Here is a 22,204-nt window from a genome sequence, read left to right as displayed (position 1 = left end):
GCTAGGAGTTTGTTCTCAAAGAACCAGCTCTGGGTTTTGTTGATTTTCTGTTTCTAACATATTGATTTCATCCCTGAGGTCAATTATTTCCAGTCATCTACTCCTCTTGGGTGTGTATGCTTCTTTTTTTTCCCCCCATAGAGCTTTCAGCTGTGCCATTAAGTTGCTTGTATGAGATGTTTCCAATCTCTTTACAAAGGCAGTTAATGCTATGAGCTTTCCTCTTAGCACTGCTTTTTTTGTGTCCCATAAGTTTGGGCATGTTGTTCCTTAATTTTCACTGAATTTTAGGAAGTCCCTAATTTCTTTTTTCATTTCTTCCCTGACCCCTTTATCATTGAGTGGAGCTCAGTTTCCGTATGTGTAAGTTTGTTTTTTGTTATTTCTGCTGTTGTTGAAGTCCAGCTTTATTCCATGTTGGTCTGATAAAATACAAAGTATTATTTCAATCTTCTTGTATCTGGTAAGGCTTACTTTGTGACATACTATATAGTCAATTTTGGAGAAGATTCCATGAGGTACTGAGAAGAACGTATAATCTTTTGTGTTTGGGTGAAAAGTTCTGTAGGTATCTGTTAAGTCCATTTGATTCATAACATCTGTTAGTGTCATTATTTCACACTTTAGCTTTTGTTTCATTAACCTATCCTTTGGTGAGAGTGAGGTGTTGAAGTCTCACACTATTAATGTGTGGGGATTGATGTGTGGTTTAAGCTTTATTAATGTTTATTTTACAAATGTGGGTGCCCTTTTATTTGGGGCATAGATGTTCAGTCCTGTTTACACATCCATTATGTTAGTCTTTGTCTCTTTATTGGAGAGTTGAGACCATTGATGTTGAGAGAGATTAATGACCAGTGACTGTTAGGTCCTTTTATGTTGATGTTGGTTGTCGTAGTGAGTTTGTGTGCTTATCAAATTTTTGTTTTTCTAAAAAGAAGTTATCTATTTTCTGTGTTTTTCTGGGTGTAATTAGCCTCCTTGGATTGGAGTCTTCCCTCTAGTAGCTTCTATAGGGCTGGATTTGTAGATAGGTACTGTTTAAATGTATCGGTTTTTTTTTTAATGGAATATTTTGTTTTCTCCATCTACAGTGGTTGAAAGTTTTGCTAGGTATGGTAGTCTGGACTGGCATCTGTGGTTTTTTAGGGTGTGCGAGACATCTGCCCAGGCCCTTCTGGTTTTTGTGGTGTCTGCTGAAAAGTCAAGTATGATTCTGATATGTTTGCCATTGTATGTTACTTGGCCTTTTTCCCTTTTGATTTTTATGTAGCAGGAGGATTTTCTTTTCTGGTCTACTTTATTTGGTGTTCTCTAGGCCTCTTGTATGTTTATATGCATCTCTTTCTTTAAATTGGCGAAATTTTCTTCTATGATTTTGTTGAAAATATTTTCTGTGCCTTGGAGCTGGGAATCTTCTCTTTCCTCAATTCCTATTATTCTTAGGTTTCTTCTTTTCATGGTGCCCTTGATTTCTCGGATGTTTTGTGTCAAGAATTTTTTTGATTTATCATTTTCTTTGATAGTTGCATCAAATTCTTCTATTGTATCTTTTATACCTGAGATTCTTTCCTCCATCTCTTGTATTCTGTTGATGATACTTACCTCTGCAGTTCCTGTTTTCTTCTCTTAGTTCTCTCTTTCCAGAATTTCCTCAGTTTGTGCTTTTATTATGGTTTCCATTTTCATGTTCAGATTTTGAACCATTTTGTTGATTTCCTTCACCTGATTGTTTGCATTTTCCTCAATTTGATCTAATAATTTGTTCATTTCTTGTCTATAAGTCTCTGTCATGGCCTCTTTAAGGGTCTCAATCTGTTTGACTATATCTTCTTGTATTTCTTTATGGATTTTATTCATTTTCTCTATTATAATCTTCATAAGGAAAGCTTTGAGGTCATTTTCTTGTGTTTCAGTTGTGTTAGAGTGTCAAGGGCTAATTGCATTTGGACAACTGGGTTCTAGAGATGCCATATTACTCTGGCTTTGGATGTTTGTGTTTTTATGATGGCCTTTAGTCATCTTTCCGTCTCTGGCATTGGGTGGTAGTTTCTGGTGTCCTTCACTGGCCATTGAGAGCAGCTTGTAGGTGAATGGCTATAGGTTGAGACCCCTCACCTGTGGGGATCAGGGAACCTTTCTGTTGACCAGTGGGGTGACTGCCATCAGACCTGGGAACATTCTGTGAGCCAGCAAGGCAACCTGAGGTCAGACCCACCCATGCTCCACATTTTGGTGTCCCCCACAGCAAGGAGACCCAGACACTGGTGTTCTGTGGTCCACAGTTCAGTTGGAGTCCCAAAGCACACGTGCTGCAGGCCGCCATCAGGCATATGGCTAGACCTTGGAGACCGTGACTGAGTGTGGGGAAGGCACCTGCGTGGACCCAGGAGCCACCTGTGTTCCAGACAGTGGGGTGTCCTCTGGGCTAGAAGACCCAGACACTGGGGCTTTGTGTACCACAGTTCAGTCTGATATGCAAAGCCCAGGTGCCGTGCACAGCCAGACATGTGGCCAGACTTTGGAATATACACACCAGCCTCCAGGGACCCAGAAACCTGGGTGGCAGGGTCACCTGGCAGGGTGATCTGAGGTCAAAGCCACCTGTGTTCCAGACCATGGGGTCTCCTATGGGCTAGGAGACCCAGACATTGGTGCTTTGTGGGCCACAATTCAGTCTGCGACACAGAGAGCAGGTGCTATGCACCACTAGCAGGTGTGTGGCCATTTGCCTGCATGGACCCAGGAACTTTCTGTGGATTGGCCGGGTGACCAGAGTTCAGATCCACCTGTGTTCCAGACTGTGGGGTCTCTTCTGGGCTGGAAGACCCAGACTGATGTTTTGTAATCCACAGTTCAGTCTGATAACATGGAGCACAGATGCTATGAGTGGGCAGGTGAGTGGCTAGACTTTGGAGAGTGCACAGATGCCTGTAAGGACCAGGGACTTTTCTGTGGATTAGCTGGGAGGCCCAAGGCCAGCCTCACCTGTGCTCCACACAGTGTGAACCCGTATCACCTGGAAAACACCAGCACTGGTGCTTTGTAGCTCTCAGTATGGTCCTTAGGTCGCTGTGCAGTCATTGCTCTCCCACTGATCAGACACAGTGTGTGATCAGTGATGTCATCTTGGATCCCGGGAGGCCATAGGTTTTTTTAAATTGAGAGGTGTTGCATCCATACAATACACAAGAGATTCCTTCTACACCCACCTTTCTATCCTGCTTCAAAATAAGACACGGAGCCTTATATTCTCAGTAACACAAGCAATGATAACAGGGCATTTAGTAAGCCCTCATCTCTGCCGTAGTTACTAAGTTATCCCCTAAGACCTCCAAGGTGGCAAAGTGAATCTCATGTGTTACTTACATTGATGCAGAATAAACATGGAAGGCAGAGAATGGAGAATCAAATGGAGCAGCGTCATTGGCTGCTCAGATAAATGCAGTTAGGCAGAGTGAGATGGTTTTAAAAGAGGAAAACATTGGAGCTGGAGAGATGGCTCAGAGGTTAAGGGCATTGACTGCTCCTCCAGAGGTCCTGGGTTTGATTCCAGCAACCACATGGTGGCTCACAACCATCTCTAATGAGATCTGGTGCCCTCTTCTGGCCTGCAGGTGTACGTGCAGTAGGAGCACTATATACATAATAAATACATCTTTAAATAAGAGGAAAGCACTACACACATGCATGGCACAGCTCTTCCAGCCCATCCAGAAGACAGGCAGTTTACTGCCTTCTCCACAGCTCCCACTCTTCTCCAAGACCTGCATACGAGGCCACCACACACATAGCAGGATTTCAACCATTGCACCAGAAAGAGGCTGAGTCTGTAGAGAACCCTAAGCCTCAGGGAGGGTTGGACCACAGCACCCCTCCCCCCTAGGATGCATGGATGCTCCACAGGCCCAGCTCAAGGCAGGGTAGGTGCGGCTGCCTAGAGAAGAGTGGCATGCAACCGGCTAAAGTGAACGCCCAGAGTCGTGTGGAGCACAAGGCACTGGCAGGGCCTTGGCCACTGCATTCCAGGGCTCAGAGGTCAGCGGACCCCACTTTCTGCCGTGGGAGAACCCAGAATGAGAACGCACCACCTCAACACCAACAGCATAGCCACTGGCACAGACATCTCCATCCCATGTTGGGTTTGAGGTGGAAGCCGAAAAATCTCACTTCAGATACAGAAGCTTAAAATGGAAGCTTTATTTTCTGAGCTCAGGGATGCATCCAGTTTGGGATCGGAACTGCATCCTCGAGGGGAAGCTGTATTGCATATTTAAAGGGTGAAAACCATAGAGTGAGGGGAACAGTGTTTGCTGAAGCATTTGCCAATCAAATTTTGACATAAGGGGTTGGACATGGGAGTTTCCATCAATCAGGATAGGAGTAGTTCCCTGGGTCTGGAAACATGAGCTTGTTTGACCCTACCAGCAAGATGGAGGAGTTGTTTGTTTTTGTTTGGTTGGTTTTGTTTTTCCGAGACAGGGTTTCTCTGAGTATCAGAACCCTGGGTATCCTGGACTCGCTTTTTAGACCAGGCTGGCTTCGAACTCATAGAGATGCACCTGCCTCTGCCTTCCAAGGGCTGGTATCAAAGGCATGAGCCATCACCACCGCCTGGCGAGAAGTTGTTCTTGATATGACTGGACTCACAACTGTATTTTTACAACAGAAGCTGTTCAGCTGCGGTTCCGAATCTCCTGCCTCACACAGCGCTGGAAATATGTGTTGCTTCTGGGCAGGAAAGGGTAAAGTATGGGGTCAAAGGTTTGCCACTCCCAGGAACACTGCTGTCTGTGCCAAGAAGGGGGGGGGGGGAAACACAGAACCAAAATCCATGCCAGAAGATCTCGGGTCCAGCCTGTGGTGTGGGAGAAAAAATTTCTCCCCGGTAAGTGTTACTGCTCTGTTGGCTGGGCTGCCAGCATCAGTCCAGGTGGCAGCAGGGACCTCAGGGCTCTGAATCTTGAACCAGGTGACAAGGGCCCAGCCAGCAACCTACAAGTGCAAATTAACTTCAGTGGGCAGTGTGGAAAAGGTGTCAGAAGCTCAGTACCTCTCCACAAGCTCCAGAGGCAGCTACCAGGGTGACTGGCCATGGTGATGGCATCAGCAGCGAGGTGGGAGACACACCCCTAGCAAGCCTGGCTAGGCAGGCAAATTCCAAAGGTTTAGCTGCAAAGCAGTACATTTCAGATAGTCATGGTGGAGGAATGGAGTGAGAGAGAGTTTATTTCATGAATCGGGGACCTTATAAACCTTGGGCATTGGGAGGGCTTTGGGGGGTGTTTGATTCTCTGGGGCTAGCAGTACCATGGCTACTTTATTTACATGAAGCAGCCCAGTCCTATCATAAGAAGGGGAACACAGTGGGAATCTGGGTGGGGGCACTCCAGGTTATTGGCCAAAAGCTAAGGAACCAAGACATCTCATTAGCATGGGGACCGAATTTCCAGGAATCCCCAGGGCACACTGAATGGATTTCTTCTAATCAGGATCTGGGGTTTCCTCAGATTGAGCAGAGAGCAGAGAACCCAGCTGAGGAAGGCAGTCTGTCAATTAGCACCGAGCTCAGAGGCTTAACACCAGGGTCCAACATCACCTATTGGAAAGTCCCCAGTTCCCCTAGGGCCTGGGCCCTTGAATTTAGTTTCTCCCTCTGATTAAATAGAGTCTGAAAATGGAAACGATAGCACCTAGAATAAGTTTCTTTTGCTCGTTCCCAACACCTGTAGAGCTGGTGGGGAGCCGGGTACCAACTGAGCTGTACCTTTGCTAGGTGGCAGCCATGGGGGATCAGTGCCTACATCTACTCTGCCCCATTCAGAGCACACTGGAGGAGACAGCCCTGGAGAGCAGATGTGGGCAGCCTGGAGGCTTCGTAGTGGTAGCTGGCGCAGGACCAGGGCAGGCAGCCAGACACACACTTAAGCCTGGGTGTCTGAGAAGCATCGAGCCCGTGTGCTCACAGAGCCTGCGTGTGAATGTGCTCACTGCTCTATTCTGCTCGTTTCACATCTTCCAGCTACTCAGGTCATCTTGTTATATTTTCTGTTATTGTTTTCCTAGGAATAATGACATGTATCCTAGTCATTTCATAGTCTAATTAGAGAGTACATCACTAATCAGTTAAATAAAATGTAGACGTTCCAGAGGACCCCAGATAGTATCAAGCTGCCAAAACTAGCCAACACAGACCTTACGTTTGTTCATCTTTTCCATATAGCTGGCCACTTATCTTTGTTTTTGAGACAATTGATCATGCATCAGGGTGAGGCTTCTGAGCTTCTTCAATCTGTTTCATGAATTTGTGAAATTTCCAGTTATTCTTATATATTCCCTTTATCAACTTCTTTCACTCTTTCAGGCATTCCCAGGATACAAATGTTCACACCATGCCTTAGTTAGGGTTTTATTGCTGTGAAGAGACACCATGACCAAAGTGACTCTTATAAAGGAAAACATCTAATTGGGGGGATGTGTAGGCTTCGAACTTTTTCAAACCTACTTTATTTGGAGTTCTTTAATGCTTATACATCCCTTCCTACCCTAGATAAGAAAGAAAAGAGATTAATGGGAAGGTTTTTTTTTTTTAGAATTGCAAATTCTGATAATTTTTTAAATATTTTATTAATTTATTCATATTACATCTAAATTCTTAGCCCATCCCTTGTATCCTCCCATTTCTCCCTCCCTCTCTCTTTCCCCCTACTCCCCTCCCCTATGACTGTGACTGAGGGGGACCTCCTCCCCCTGTATGTGCTCATAGGGTATCAAGTTTCTTCTTGGTAGCCTGCTATCCTTCCTCTGAGTGCTACCAGGCCTCCCCATCCAGGGGACATGGTCAAAAATGGGGCACCATTTGTGTGAAAGTCAATCCCCGCTCTCCACTCAACAGTGGAGAATGTCCTGTCCATTGGCTAGATCTGGGTAGGGGTTTGAAGTTTACTTCCCGTATTGTCCTTGGCTGCTGCCATAGTTTGAGCAGGAACCCTGGGCCCAGATCCGTCCATCATAATGTTCTTCTTGTAGGTTTCTAGGACTCTCTGGATCCTTCTATTTCCCCATTCTCTCATGCTTCTCTCACCTAAAGTCCCAATAGGATGTCCTTCCCTCTGACCCACTTTCCTAGTAAATGAAGACTTTCATGGACATGCCCTTTGGGCTAGTGTCTAGATATAAGTGAGTATATACCATTTGACTCTTTCGGCTTCTGGGTTAACTCACTCATTATGATTATTTCTAGTTCAATCCATTTGTCCACAAACTTCGGGAATTCCTTGTTTTTAATAGCTGAGTAGTATTCCATAGTGTATATGTACCACAGTTTCTTTATCCATTCTTCTACTGAGGGACACTCAGGCTGTTTCCATGTTCTGGCTATTATGAAAAAGGCCACTATGAACATGGTTGAGCATATGTCCCTGTTGGGTGGTGGAGCATTTTCTGGGTATATTTTAAGGAGTGGAATAGCTGGTTCTTGACGAAGTCCTATTTCCATCTTTCTGAGAAAGCCCCAGATAGATTTCCAAAGTGATTGTACCAGTTTGCATCCTTTTCTTTTCTTTTCTTTTCTTTTGGGGGGGGGGCTGGCCTTGAACTCACAGTGATCCCCCTGCCTCTGCCTCCCGGGTGCTGGGATTAAAGGTGTGCGCCACCACCGCCCGGCTTAATGGGACGTTTTTAGACTAAGTTCCTTGGAGTGATTCCACTTTTTGTCGTCAGAATTCCAGCAGACCCATTAACAAGCAAAGCAGCAATTCAGCAAAGGCAGCCGCAACAGCAGGAATCCGGAACCTGGAACCTTGAAGTGTTCTCTGGAGTGTTCCTCTCTAATAACTTTTGAAGCAAAGCGATGAACAGCCAAATGATGAAAAACAACACCAAAACCAAAAAGCCAAGCCTCTTGGGCTCATAGACGCTAACGAGGCTGTGAAATGATTAGGGTACATGTCCTCATTTCTAGGAAATCAATAACAAAATAAAAATAAGACAGGATGACCTCACTAGGTAGAAGATGCGAATAGAGCAGAATAGAGCACTGAGAACATTCACACACTCACACATGCGCACACACACGCGCACACAGGCGCATACACACGCGCGCACGCACGCATGCATATATGAGTTGGAGCTAGGATGCTTATCAGTTGACAAAGACCAAGCCCTTGCAAGAGACAGTTTCTCTTCTAGTGCACAAACATCACGTGTCCTCTCACACAAGTCTGTCTGCAGCAGACAGACACCGCACACTCTCACACAAGTCTGTCTGCAGCAGACAGACACCGCACACTCTCACGCAAGTCTGTCTGCAGCAGACACCGCACACTCTCACGCAAGTCTGTCTGCAGCAGACAGACACCGCACACTCTCACGCAAGTCTGTCTGCAGCAGACAGACACCGCACACTCTCACACAAGTCTGTTTCACGTCCTACACTTGGGATCAAAACAAAAACATGTTTACATCTACCACAGGGCTGGCTTACAGTTTCAGAGACTTAGTCAATTATGGTCATGGCAGGCAGTGTGGCAGCATGCAGGCAGACATGGTGCTGTAGGAGCCAAGATTTCTACATGTTGATCCATAGGCAGCAGGAGACTGTCTCACTGGGTGTGGCTTGAGCATATGTGAGACCTCAAAGCCTGCCCCCACATGGGTATACTTCCTGCAACAAGGCCACACCCCCTAATAGTGCCACTGTCTATGGGCCAAGCACTCAAACAAATAAAGTCTATGGGGGCCAATCCTATTCAAACCACCACACACTGTGATGGTGCTCCACACACTCTGATGGTGCTCCACACACTGTGATGGTGCTCCACACACTCTGATGGTGCTCCACACACTCTGATGGTGCTCCACACACTGTGATGGTGCTCCACACACTCTGATGGTGTTCCACACACTGTGATGGTGCTCCACACACTCTGATGGTGCTCCACACACTCTGATGGTGCTCCACACACTCTGATGGTGCTCCACACACTGTGATGGTGCTCCACACACTGTGATGGTGTTCCACACACTGTGATGGTGCTCCACACACTGTGATGGTGCTCCACACACTCTGATGGTGCTCCACACACTGTGATGGTGCTCCACACACTGTGATGGTGCTCCACACACTCTGATGGTGTTCCACACACTGTGATGGTGTTCCACACCCCTCTGAAGCCGTGTTAATTTTTGTTCAGTTTTCCTTTCCCTTTGTGCCATCAATGTACACATTCTTTGTGTGTGTGTGGTGAATACTTGATTTTATTTTTTAGCAAAATATAATATAAAACAAAAACCATCATGTCAAAGTTGAACAAGACAAACTAACAGAAGGTAAAGAGTCCCAAGGGAAACCCCAAGAGTCAGAGACCCACTCGTTCACACAATAGTGCCACAAAAACACTAAACTGAAAGTTGTAAGTATGTGGAGAGGACCTGGTGCAGGCCCCTCGCAGGCCCCCCCGCAGGCCCCCCCGCAGGCCCCCGCAGGCCCCCCGCAGGCCCTGGGCTTGCTGCCTCAGGCCCTGGGCTCAGATGAGCCTTGCTTGGCTAATCCAGAGGGCCTTTTTCTCCTGATGTCCTCCATCCCCTCTGGCTCTCACACTCTTTTCTCCTCTTCGTCAGGACTTCCTGTGCTTCAAATGTGGCTCGAAACTGTGCAACTGGTTTTTCTCTTGAGACCCTCAGGATTAACATTTGAAACTGGTTTGTCTCTTGAGACCCTCAGGATTAACATTTGAAACTGGTTTTTCTCAAGTCTCAGGACAAACAACAGGAAGTTTCAGTACCACCCCCCAAATGCCTCTCGGTTCTGTCCCTCCCTGCATCCCTCCCTGCATCCCTCCCTCCCCACATCTGATCCTCCTGTTCCTGCCCCCACCCCATCCACCCATAAACCTATTCTATTTCCCTCCCAGAGAGATTCATGCACTTTCTTTTTAAAATGACTCTGCTGGGCACTCATTCCTTCTACTAATTCCAAGAGTATTTGCCTTAGCTTCTTTGAGAGTGGTTATAATAGACACTTTTTTATAATTCCTTCATGTAGATCACTTCAGATCTCCCCTCAACTCTGTAAACATTTATTGTGTTATTTTAGGTGGTGTCTTGGACAATTTGATGATTCCATTGTGAGACTCTGGCTCCAAGGAAGATCATGAGAATGCCTGTTTTCCTATTTTTTTTTGTTTTGTTTTGTTTTGTTTTGTTATGGTTTTTTTTTTTTTTTTTTTTTTTTTTTTTTGGTTTGGTTGGTTGTTTTTTGTTTTTTTTTTTTTTTTTTTTTTTTTTAGTTTGTTTGTTTGTTCTTGAAGGCAAGACAAGGTTTCTCTGTGTAGCCCTGGCTGTCCTGGACTTGTTTGTAGACCAGGCTGTCCTCAAACTCACAGCGGTCTGTCTGCCTCTGCCTCCCTGAGTTCTGGGATTAAAGGTGTGTGCCACTACACCTGGTTTCCTTCTGCTACCATCTTTTTGGACCAAAGATGCACTTCCCCCTGCCAAAAGTGTAGGGGGGAGGATTAGGTGCACCTTAAGGTCTGATTGCTGTTTTTACTGTTTTTCTTGTTTTACTGCTATAAAAACTGGGTGCATCTAATTGTCAGGTGCGTCTTATAGTCCGAAAAAATAAGGCATTTCAGTAAGCACCAGCACAGTGAAGATTAACTGTCTGTGAGTCTTGCCTTCAGTGACAGATGCCACTCTCTGAGTGCCATTTTCAGAGCATTGCTATCCAGTCCATGTGACTCTCTCTATACTTGAGCTAAATCTGCATGTCGAGTGGTGCTTTATATTCCAGTTTAGTTCTTGATGCTTTTGTCTGCTTCTTTGGGTCTGGTCCATGCCTGTGCAGCTCAGCATCTGCCTAGGACTTCTGTAAATTCATAACAGACTTAAATATTCCCCCCTTTTTATAGGTAGCTCTTTTCTCTTCAAAATTCTGCTCACATATACAAGCTTATTGTGCTGGATAGTTTTATGTAAAATTAACACAAGTGACAAGAGTCAGTGGAGAGGAGGAGGGTGCCTCTATTGAGAAAATACCTCCATAATATCAGGCTGGAGGCAAGCCTGTAGGACATTTTCTTAATTAGTGATTGATGACTAAGGGCTCAGCCCATCCTGGGTGGTGTCATCCCTGGGATGGTGGTCCTGGGTTCTATAAGAAACCAAGCTGAGCAAGTCATGAAGAGCAAGCCAGTAAACAGCACCCTCCCCCCACCCCATGGTCTTTGCATCAACTTCTGCCTCCAGGTTCCAGCACTGTTTGAGTTCCTGTCCTGACTTCCTCCGGTGATGGTCTATGCATGTGTGTCATTCAGCATCAGGTGGGTGTCCTGGGCCCTACGTTCGGTGTGTCAGTCCAGGTGCTGCTTGCTTCCAGATGGATGGACCTTGAGATCAAAGGTCCTGTTCCTCACTCATGGGCGGCTAGTGTGCTCTAGGGTGAGGCTTCTAGCCTGGGCACTAGCCAGGTTCCCAGCCTCTCTGGGAGAGGTCTCAGATGGCAGTGGAGACCCACAAGCCCGTGACAATGCCAAGTGTTACAGCTCCTTGTTTGAGCTGCTGTGCTAAGCACTGCAGAGGAAGCAGGCAGATGCCCCAAACTCACTGGCAGACAGGTCCAGTGAGACACGGGCCCTGTGGTGCTTCACCAGGGCCCAGCATTGAGCTAGCAGCAGTGGTGAAGCAGGTCCCAGCAGCTGCAAAGGCGGTTCTGCCATTGCTGCCTGGCCACCAAACCTCCAGTGGCGGCCCCACCCCAGAATAAATGGAGTCTCAGATGGTCATGCTGGAAGAATGGCAACCAAGAGAGTGAGCGAGCATCCCAGCAAGCCAGCCGGTCTTTATTTATAAACCTTGGGCAGTGGGGAGGGCTTGTGAGGGTGAACGTGTCTGATTTGCAAGAACTAAGGGTGCCAGGATGCTTAATATGCACACAATGGTACAGTACCTCATTTACAGGCAGTAACACAGGGTTCTAACAGAGGAAGGAGAAAACAGTACTTAATTATCCTATGTGTGAGGGGATGACTTCTAGGTACAATTAAAGGTCATTTGTTGGAAGCTAGGATCTGCTCAGGACAGGGGTGGGGCACTTCCGGGAATTCCCTGAGCTTGTTGAAGTTCCTTACCAGGAAAGGGTCGGGCCTGTAATTTTCCTTTAGGGCTATGTGCCACCCCTTACAAAATCTAGGGTTACCAGATCAGGTGGAGTGAGGACCCCACTAAGAAAAGGGAATCGGCCTTCATAGACTGAGCTCAAAACAGCTATCCGGAGAAGTCAGACTTCAACCTTATCCAGCAGAATCCTACAGATGTGGAAGTGTAAGCCAAATAAACCCTTTCCTTCCCACCATGTTTTTGGTCATGGTATTTTACCATAGCAGGATAACAAAACAAACAAACTATATATATATATATATATATATATATATATATATATATATATATATATATATATATATATATATATATATATATGGTCCATCTCCCATGTTCTTCTCAGGATATATCAGCCCTTTGCTGTTCTGGAGTTTCCCTATCTAGGTCAACTCTCAGGAAACAATAAGAGAAAATAAAGGGAGCCATAATAGCAAGTTTTCTCTTGTTCTTCAGACGGCAGAAGTCTCCTTCCTGATTCTGTGGAAAAACATCAGATTCTCAGGCTTTAGGTCTCCTCACCACTGCTGAAACTGGATTTCAGCTTTATGACTGAGGAGAGACACACAAAACACATCTCTCACACTCCGTTTCTTTGGATTGGAAGCACAAGTTGGTCTTGTTGGGGAGAAAGGCTTCTTCCTTCCCTCTGGTGGCAGCCATCAGGTGAGCCAAGATGGGTGCATCCAGGAGCTGTGGAGGAAGAAGCAGTCCAATGTAATGTGCTTCTTCTGATGGCCGCTACTGGCAATGCCGCCTGCTCTGTGCGATGCACAGGGGGCTCCCCGCCTCATTTCACCTTGATAAGGCGCAAAGGTTAAGACACAAGGCCAAGTAAGGTTATGTCATCGACAGGATTCATGTCCTCCGTGGTGGCCACAAATACCCAGTTCCTAAGGGTGCAACTTAGAGCAGGCTTGTCCACCATGGTGTTAACCAGCTGAAAATCTGCCCAAAGCCTCCAGCCTGTTGCTGAGGAGAGAGCTGGATGCCATTGTGGGGCTTTGAGACTCCTGAATTGGTATTGGGTTGGTGAAGGTTCCATATATACTGGTCACCTGATCTGGGACACTGCTGGAAAGCCCGTATCAGCTGGGTTCAACAAGTGTCAAGGTACTTTTCCCTTGAAATTACAGCTAAAGAAAGTTTTTAAAAAATTTGTCTGTCTATCTTAAATGTATTAAAATGTGTAAATTTATTGTACACCTTCGTTGTAAATTACTGGTTATTGAAGATGGTTAAAAATCTTTAACGTCTGTAACAAAAAGGTTAACTTAAACTTGTAATTTAGAGTTGCAGCCATTCTAAGCAGCAAGTGCCAAAAGCCAACAGGTCTCTAACGGTACTTTTAAATTAAGGTTTTTTCATATACTTCTTGTCCTGTATTTAAAACTTGGTTTATAAAAGATAGGATTTAAAACAATGTTTCTTTACTAAGGTATTAAAGCTGCATATCCAGGCTATACAGCTTAAGATTATACTGTGAACTCTTATCTAAGGATTTATAATTTGCTTATTGAGTATGGTGTTTAAAATTTAAGCTCAAACTCTTGTTTAGAACATATAAATGTACATGTGTGTGTGTGTGTGTGTGTGTGTGTGTGTTTGTAACACAGGTGTTTTAGATAGCAACCATGTAGATCACTGATCTGCAGCCTGCCACGTGACTCCACCGTCTTGAGATAGGCATGTGACATAAGGCAACAATTTTAGAGCCTCTTGGTTCTAATGAGCTCTCTGCTTCTTATAAAGGTTGATTTAGATTGCTTTATTACAGATGTTGGAAATGGATAACTCTAAAAATACTTTTAAGTTGGGATATAAATTTTAGAAAGATTCAGTTGTTCACATTGTTAAAATTTGGGTTTTGACTTCTAATTTATGGTTCTCAAAAAGGTAAAAATCACTGCCTTAGGAAAATGTTTGGTCTTATTTTCTGAATATGGCTATGTTTTTTGGTTTTGGGTTTTTGGTTTCGTTTTGGTTTGGTTTTTGGTTTTTGTTGTTGTTGTTTTGTTTTTTTGTTTTTTCAAGACAAGGTTTCCCTGTGTAGCCTTGGCTGTCCTGGACTCACTTTGTAGACCAGGCTGGCCTTGAACTCACAGCAATTCACCTGCCTCCGCCTCCCGAGTGCTGGGATTAAAGGCCTGCACCACCACTGCCTGCCCGGCTATGCTTTTAAATTGTTTTAAAAATGGTCCTTTGGCCTATGCATACACTGAGACTCATAAGAGACAGGATGGATTGGGCACATAGAAAAGAGAGCAGCTGCTATTCAGTACAGTGGGATTTTTGCTCTCCTGTGGCATACCTCTACACCACAGTACGGTGCTGTGTAGTTGAAAATTTCCTCAGCTATTTCCTTATCACTGTCAGATCCAAAAGAAACTCAGAACAAATAAATGTCTATCTGTGGTGCCTGTTAGCATACCATAGCTCTCGCTAGCTTCCAGGGTCACGAGTACCTGTGGTTCCTATCAGCTCTTCTCACTCTGTTGTAGGAAGAATTCTTCCTCCCATGCCCAGGCTCCTAGAATAATGAGTCATGAGACTCAAAATATATTTACAAACACCTAGACCATATAGCTGGGCTCTTCCCTGACTAGCTCATAATTTAAAATAATCCACTTATTCTAATCTGTATTCTACCACGTGGTCGGTTACCTGAGCTCAGGTGTCATATGTCCATCCTCTTCTCATCTTGATGGCTAAATCCCACGTGCCTGGCTCCCTCCCAGAATCCCTTCTGCCTGTCGGTGTCTTGCCTATTTCCTGCCTCAGCCGTAGACCATAGATTTTTTTTAATTGACAGGTGTTGCACCCATACAATACACAAGAGTTTCCCTCTACACCCATCTCCTACCCTAAACTTCTCCAGCTCCCAGACTTCACAGCCCCGCCCCCCGTTTCTCATTCCCTTATGACCTGGCTATACTTTTTGTCTTCTTCTCTTGGCCCTTCCCCCCCTCACCCACCCCCCTCTCTTTCTCTCTCGATCTCCTTTGCCCACATGCTGTCTCCAGCCATAGCTGGGTCCACTTTGCTGACCATTTTCAAGTCACTGCTTTAACCCTTTGCTCTGTACTCTCCCTCAAATCTGCAATAAAAACCGTCCCCTCAACCATCCCTTGGATCGGCCGTGTCCTCGGGTTATTTGCCCACTATTTTGTATGGTGATAGTTGATAAATGAACAGAAAGAGAATTCAATGCTTATCCTGTCTCTTTACTATTCAGATAGTCCCCCAAAGTGGCTGAGAAGAGGTGAAGAGGAGGGTTTTGAGGTGTTTGTTTTACAGGTTTGGGATGTTTTCTCTTCTTATTTTTTTTTTAAAAAAAATATTATTATTTAAGATTTAATTTATTTATTATATATACAATGTTCTGCCTGCATGTGTGCCTGCCTGCCAGAAGAGGTCACTAGATCTCATTATAGATGGTTGTGAGCCACCATGTGGTTGCTGGGAATTGAACTCAGGACCTCTGGAAGATCAGCCAATGCTCTTAACCTGTGAGCCAACTCTCCAGCCCAAATAGTATAATTGATACTGCCCCTGGGTGGTTTTTTGTGTGTTTTTGTTTTTCAAGAAAGGGTTTCTCTGTGTAGCCCTGGCTGTCCTGGACTCATTTGATAGACCAGGCTGGCCTCGAACTCACAGAGATCCACCTGCCTCTGCCTCCCAAGTGCTGGAGTTAAAAGTATGTGCCACCATGCCCGGCTTGCTTTCTTTTCTTTGAGACAAGGGCTCACACTCCATAGCTCAGGTTGGCCTTGGATTTCTACCTGTTTGTCCAGAGAGCTGGGACTGCCACACCCTCATGCTGTCAGTATGGATGCGATACTTTTGTTCTTCTTTGTGTGCTTATGGCTTGTGTATGTAGTATGTGTGCATGCACAAGCCCATTTGTGTGTGTGTGGACATGTGTTCCACTGTATGCATGTGGAGGTCAAAGGTCAACCTCAGATGTTGGTCCTTCATCTTGAGAGAGGATCTTCTTCTTGTTTGCTGCTTCAGATGCCAGGCTAGCTGGCCTGAGGACTTCTGAGGACTCTCCTGGCTGGACCTCCCAACTCCCATGGGAGCTCCGGCACTGTAGATGTGAGCTACTGCACCCAGCTTTTACATGGGTTTTGGGATTTGAGGAGGAAGCCAGAAAAACCTCACTTCAGAGATGGAAGCTTTTAAAATGAAAGTTTCTGTGTGCATAGGAAGGTGGCCACTTTGGGATCTGAACTGAGTTCCTGAAGGGAGAGTGGACAGCATTTTTAAAGAATGGGAACACAGCTGGAAAGATGGCTCAGCAGTGAAGAGCACTTGTTGCTTTTGCAGAGGACCTGGGTTCGATTCCCAGCACCCACATGGTGGCTCACAACCATCTGTAACTCCAACTCTGACAACCTCCCTAACTTTGGGGACTAGGCACACATATGATGTACACCCACACATGCAAGCCAAATACTCAAAATCATAAGGTAAAAACATTTAAGATTAACAACAACAACAAAACCAAAACAAAAGAATGGAACGCAAGTCGAGGGGGAGTGGGGCGGTGTGTTGCATTGACAAATCATGTTTTGACACAGGAGTTGAGCAAGGAAGTGAACATGGGTGACTGGGCTGTATCCAGACCACCTGGTTCCAGGAGCCTTGCCTCAGCTTCGAGTCAGGCCCGCTCCTGGACTTTAGCCAGAATTTAGAAAGATAGGGAGACAAAAGCATGGGCAAGCTGAAAGTCAAGACATTTCTGGTTTGTGTGCCTTGGTTTTAATAATGGGCTAACAGCAGCTTCCCTCTTTACATGCTTTAATGATTAACAGATAAACATGAAACACCTGAGGAAGCAAGTGAAGAGCTGGTTCTGAGCCTTGTCCCCTGTCAGTAAGATGGAGGTTGTTCCTGATGTGACAGAGGCAAACAGAACAATGAAGTGTCAGTAAGAGAGAGTGTGGCCAGTCACAAATGTGGAAGGACATCTGGCTGCTTCTCCCTGGTCTCAGGGACTCACATGAATCCATTGGCTTGCCTTCAGCAATCATTCCCTCACTCGCTGCCTGTCCTGTCACCTAGAGTGTGAAACACACACACACACACACACACACACACACACACACACACACACACACACACGGAGAATCTGGCCAGCTGGGAATTTGCAGGCCAGGGTAAGAGTCTTGCTAAATAAAATCGGAGCTGCGAGGCAGGTGCTAACTGTAATTAGGAAAACAGGCCGTTTGCCCACTGGAGGAAGGTAACAACGGAAGAGTGGCCAGGAAACGGTTGCCCAAGGTGGGGGTGGGGGGGGTGAGATTGCTCTGCATCAGTGCAGACAGAGGGAGGATGCAGTCCAGGGACAGGAAGTTCTCCTAGCACAAACAGCTTGAGTGAAGGCTTGGAGGCATCCAAGGAAACCAGGCTCCTGACCAACGGCAGTTAGCTGAGCCCAGCAGAAATGGACAGTGCAGGTGAAAGGGACAGAGAACAAGACTTTCAGAACGGGATCTGGCCAGAGTCAAAGGCTGGACGATGAGGAATCTGAACTCTGTCCCTTCGGTCTGTTCTTTCCATACACCACACGCAGTTGTTGTGGGTCTGAGCCGAGATAAGCCACAATATGTAAAATACATATTGGGTTTCAGAGATGGAGTGCCAAAGAAAAAATAATGTTCACACTTGCCTGTTACAATGGTTGCTCATTGAAACGGTTATAGTGAGGATAAATTGTGTTAAATAAGATATATTTTAGAAATAATTTCACCTGTCTCTTTTTACTTTTTAAAAACTAATTTTGGAGATGAAAAGTCTCACTTTGTTGCCTTCTGGTCTCAAGGAATCCTCCTGCCTCAAGCTAACACATAGCTGGACGTGTTTAGTCACCTTTTAAGAGAATTAATCAATCATGCAGTGTTCTCAACCTTCTAAAAAGTTCCTCATGTTATAGTGACCCCCAGCCATAAAGTTTTTTCACTGCTACTTCATAACTGTAATTTTGCTACTGTTATAATGTATTATAATGTAAATATCTGATATGCAGGAGCTGACCTATGACCCCAAGGGGATGGTGACCAACAGGTTGAGAACCCCTGCACTAGTAGGTCAGTGGGTAAACAGCACACTGCCCACGCCACTTCCACCAAGAATGACTGCCACTACTCAGGTTCGATTCCCAGCACCACCATGGTGGCTCACAACCATCTATAACTCCAGTCCCAGGGGACCTGATGTCCTCTTCTGGCTTTCAAGGATACCAGGCATGTATGTGGTTGATGCATTGACACACATATAGGCAAAACATTCTTAAAATAAAATGATAATTAAACATATTTTTTTAGTGCGGTACTAGCAAACAGGGGCTACAGATGTGGCTCGCCCACGTGCTTAGAGCACAGGAATAAATCAGAGGTGGAGTGAAGGCAAGCCTGGGTGAAGGAGCAGTAAGACAGAGGAGAAGTTAAGGCCACAGCAGGGTGAGAGATAGGAAGTCCAGCGGTGGCTGGGCGAGAAATAACTCGAATGAAAAGAAAAGAAACAGACACAATAGAAGAGCAGGCCATACTCATGACAGGTAAGTGTGTTAAGCATTTCATATAGATTAGTCAGCGTTAGGCAGTCAAGTCGGTGAGCTTAGTGGGTACAGGTGTTTGCAGCCAAGTCCTACGACCTGAGTTCGACTACTGAGGCTCATATTACGCAAAGAGAGAAATGACTCCTTCAGGTTGTCCTCTGGCCTTCACACGTGTGCCATGGCACATGAGCACGCACACGCGCACACACACACTAAGTAAAGTAATAACAAAGTAATCAAAATGTTTTAAACCAGCCAATGTTATTATTATCCCCTTTTTGTATACAGAAAACGTTGGCTTCGGCTCAGACACGGGTAGTCTGTGTCTAAGGCCTCATCATCCTCTGGCTGGTGGGATGGGAGGAGCCAGATGGTGGAGGAGGCCAAGCCACTGCTTCCTGGATTCCTTGTCACACAGCACCGAACCTCAGAGAGTGAAAGACGAGAGCAGGAGGGGGTCGTGTAAGCGAAAGACCACAGAGCCGTCCTTGAAAATCACGACCCCAGGAGCCTTTCCTCAGGATGAAGGCCACATACAAAGAACTGAGGAAGTGGAGGGTGACGTAAGCTGAGACCACTGAGGTCAGAGCACCATGGGCCACAGGAGGAAAGAATGGCACGTATGTCCACCTCTCAGGAGGGGACACCTGGGATAATTTAGCAGTGGTGGTGACACGTGCCTTTCTTTAGTCCTAGCACGTGGAATGCAGAGGTAGGTGGATTTACTGAGTTCAAGGAAAGCCTGGTCTAACTGAGTAAGTTCCAGGACAGCCAGGACTACACAGAGAAACTCTGTCTCAAAAAATAAAAAGAGAGCCGGGCGTGGTGGCACACGCCTTTAATCCCAGCACTCAGGAGGCAGAGACGGGCGGATCGCTGTGAGTTCGAGGCCAGCCTGGTCTACAAAGTGAGTCCAGGACAGCCAAGGCTAACACAGAGAGACCCTGTCTCGAAAAACCAAAAAAAGAAAAAAGAAAAAAGAAAAAGAAAGAAAGTAATAAAAGAATTATTTCGTGTGTGTGTGTGTGTGTGTGTGTGTGTGTGTGTGTGTGTGTATTTTTTTTAGTGCTGGCTGGCCCATCACTCCCTCGCACAGAAGGCAGATGCGTCACTCTCACCTTGGGCCTTCACTGCTTTTGGGGCTGTCATCCCTTACACTGGGGAGCAAGAGCTCTGTGCTGGTAGCAGAGGCCAGGGATGCTACTCAGCACCCACAATGCACAGGCAGGCCCATGATGGAGGTCTGTCCAGCCCAAAACATCACTAGTACCAATGAGGGAAACCTGCTCTAGACCTGTCACTTGGCACCTGCGCTCCCGCAAAGTGGAGGCCCAGTGATGGTGCTGGCTGAGCTCCTTTACTCTGTGACTGTGGAGACCACAATAGGAGATGGCGCTGTCCTTGGCAAAGAGGTCCCCCTCCAAGACGGTTCTGTCATCCACTTGCCCACGATCATAGTGAGTGGGGCTCAGGCAAATGCTGTTCATGGTGCCTGACCAGACTAGTCGGTTTTCAGGGACTTTGACCTAGCCAGTTCTTAAGTTGGTTCTGAAATAACAAACCAGCTAAGCCAAACTGAGAAAAACAGCTTTAATTCTATAATTCAGCATCTGATGGGGCTCAGAGCAACACTGCACCACAAGGAACCGCTGGGTGGCTCCATCTTCTTGGCTGTGCGAAGCCCCGAGCTCTACCCGTCCTCCCTCTATCAGCCTAGCCAAGCCAAGCAAACTCCGTCTTCACTTCAGGGTCTGGATGTCTCCAGAGCCTGGGATCCCGAATCTGTAAGCTACTTTTCTCCTCCCCGCTGCCTCGCCATCCCTTTCTCCTTTTCCTCCCTCCGGAGCCCCGCGGCGCAGTAATACACAGCCTCGTCCTCAGGCTGCAGTTCAGAGATGCTCAGGTACCCCAGGTTCCCGGCCACGTATTTGGATCCGGAGAAGCGAGGGGGCACCTTGGGACCCTGGAGCTTGTCTAAGTGTGAGAAGTATCTCAGCAGGAACCTGGGAGGGTGGCCCGGCCTCTGCTGGTACCAGTAAATGCTGTAAATGCCGATGTTATGGTTTCTGCTCAGGGTACAGGGGAGGCGGATGGTGGTTCCCAGGGAGGAAGAGGCTGACGGTGGCTGATGCAGTATCGGCTGAGGGCCACAACCTGGGAAGATAGGAACAAGCCCATCACTGAGGCAGAGCGCGGCAAGAGAAAAGGCAAGGAGGCTCGGAGCCCCAAAGGTTCCCTTACCTGTGAGCTGGGCCAACATCATGAGCAGGACAGGAGTCCAGACCATGGCTTGAGATCGGCAGCCCCTGCCACCCAGAGCCACTGCTCCTGGGGGGTCAGCTGGGAAGCGCTCTCCTCCCTCTTTGAGGAGGGGCTCCTTGCACTCCTGGTTCCTACTCACCACCCTCCCAGGCCTTCTGGGCTCTGCAACGTCACTTACCAGAATGGTCTAATGGCAGCCTTTGTGGCTCCAGGTTTGACCCGTGGAAGCATTCCGAGAGGAAACACCTGCTGGAAACCCACGCGCCAGAACCCAGGAGCTGGCTGGTGGGTCATCTCCCTGAGGGAGAGTCACCTCAACTCCCCCGTGAGAAGCTGAGGCCCACGGAAGCAGATTTCCTGTTCACACTTAAATGCCCGGTGAACTGGGCTGAGAGGATACATGCTCCGAGTAGTAAAAAACACCTCTTCCTTGGGGTTCTCAGAAAGAGAGGGGTGTTCTGACCCCTTCTAAGCTCCAGAAGAGCCTTCAACCTGGATCTTACCCACTAAGGGCAAAGTGGCTTTAAAATGAAAAGGTAGCAGGGGACTACACATGTGCCTGCTACATACTCAACTACGTCATTGTCACATTGAAGCTATGTTCTCCAATGTGCCTGTATGTGCAGATAGGAGCTATTAGAAGTAGTTAGGCAGGGGAGGCGGGGCTGGGGCCTGAGTCAGTTAACTGGCATCCTATGAGTGCAGAGACACTGAACAGAGGCTGGGGATGAGAAATGTCAAGACAAGGCTCCATCTCTACACCAAGCCATCTTGAGTGAGATCCTTCTGCTAAAACACCGACGAGGAACCTGCTGATGGCCTGTTTGGGGCCTTCCAGCCTCCAGAGAGAGGAGAGAATTAATTTCTGTTGCTTAAGCCACTCAGCATGCAGGGCTTTATCCCCTGCAGCCTCAGGAGACTGAATACAGAAGTGGGACATGATGTCATTCAACTGGGTATCAAATAAACAACAGAAATTCATATTCTGCACATCTCAAAGCTGCAAAGTCCAAGTTCAGAGCTTTGACCCAGTCTGTCTGCTGAAGGCTTGCTTTCTGGCTCGCTCATTCCTGCATCCAGTAGTCCATCCATGCATTCGGCTTGTGTTTGTAAAAGGTGCTTATATTGTCTGGCTCCCATGAAGAGCCTCAAATCCTAAGGGTCAGACTGGAGATGGACCCACTTGTGAACATCAACACTGTAGCCATCCCTGTGGGCCCCTCT

General features: G+C 46.6%; 1 protein-coding gene across 1 annotated transcript; it reads right to left on the bottom strand.

Annotated features, from left to right (window-relative positions):
• Positions 1-20,424: 20,424 nt before the first annotated feature.
• Positions 20,425-21,005, bottom strand: LOC127193217 (immunoglobulin omega chain-like). Its single transcript, XM_051150523.1, has 2 exons — positions 20,960-21,005; positions 20,425-20,872 (listed from the first exon to the last, which is right to left on the bottom strand). The coding sequence occupies exons 1-2, from the start codon at positions 21,003-21,005 to the stop codon at positions 20,508-20,510; spliced, it is 411 nt and encodes a 136-aa protein (XP_051006480.1). The 3' UTR covers positions 20,425-20,507.
• Positions 21,006-22,204: the final 1,199 nt, after the last annotated feature.

Source organism: Acomys russatus, chromosome 8 (assembly GCF_903995435.1).
Source record: "Acomys russatus chromosome 8, mAcoRus1.1, whole genome shotgun sequence".
NCBI classification, from domain to species: Eukaryota; Metazoa; Chordata; class Mammalia; order Rodentia; family Muridae; genus Acomys; species Acomys russatus.
The sequence above is the reverse complement of the archived record's forward strand: the minus strand, read 5'-3'. Positions and strand labels throughout refer to the sequence as shown.

Bases quoted from the DNA above. Each gene is read 5' to 3' on its own strand.
- LOC127193217 (XM_051150523.1), bottom strand. From the start codon at position 21,005: ATGGTCTGGACTCCTGTCCTGCTCATGATGTTGGCCCAGCTCACAG. The intron at 20,873-20,959 runs GTAAGGGAACCT...CTATCTTCCCAG, and splicing joins GATGTTGGCCCAGCTCACAG to GTTGTGGCCCTCAGCCGATA.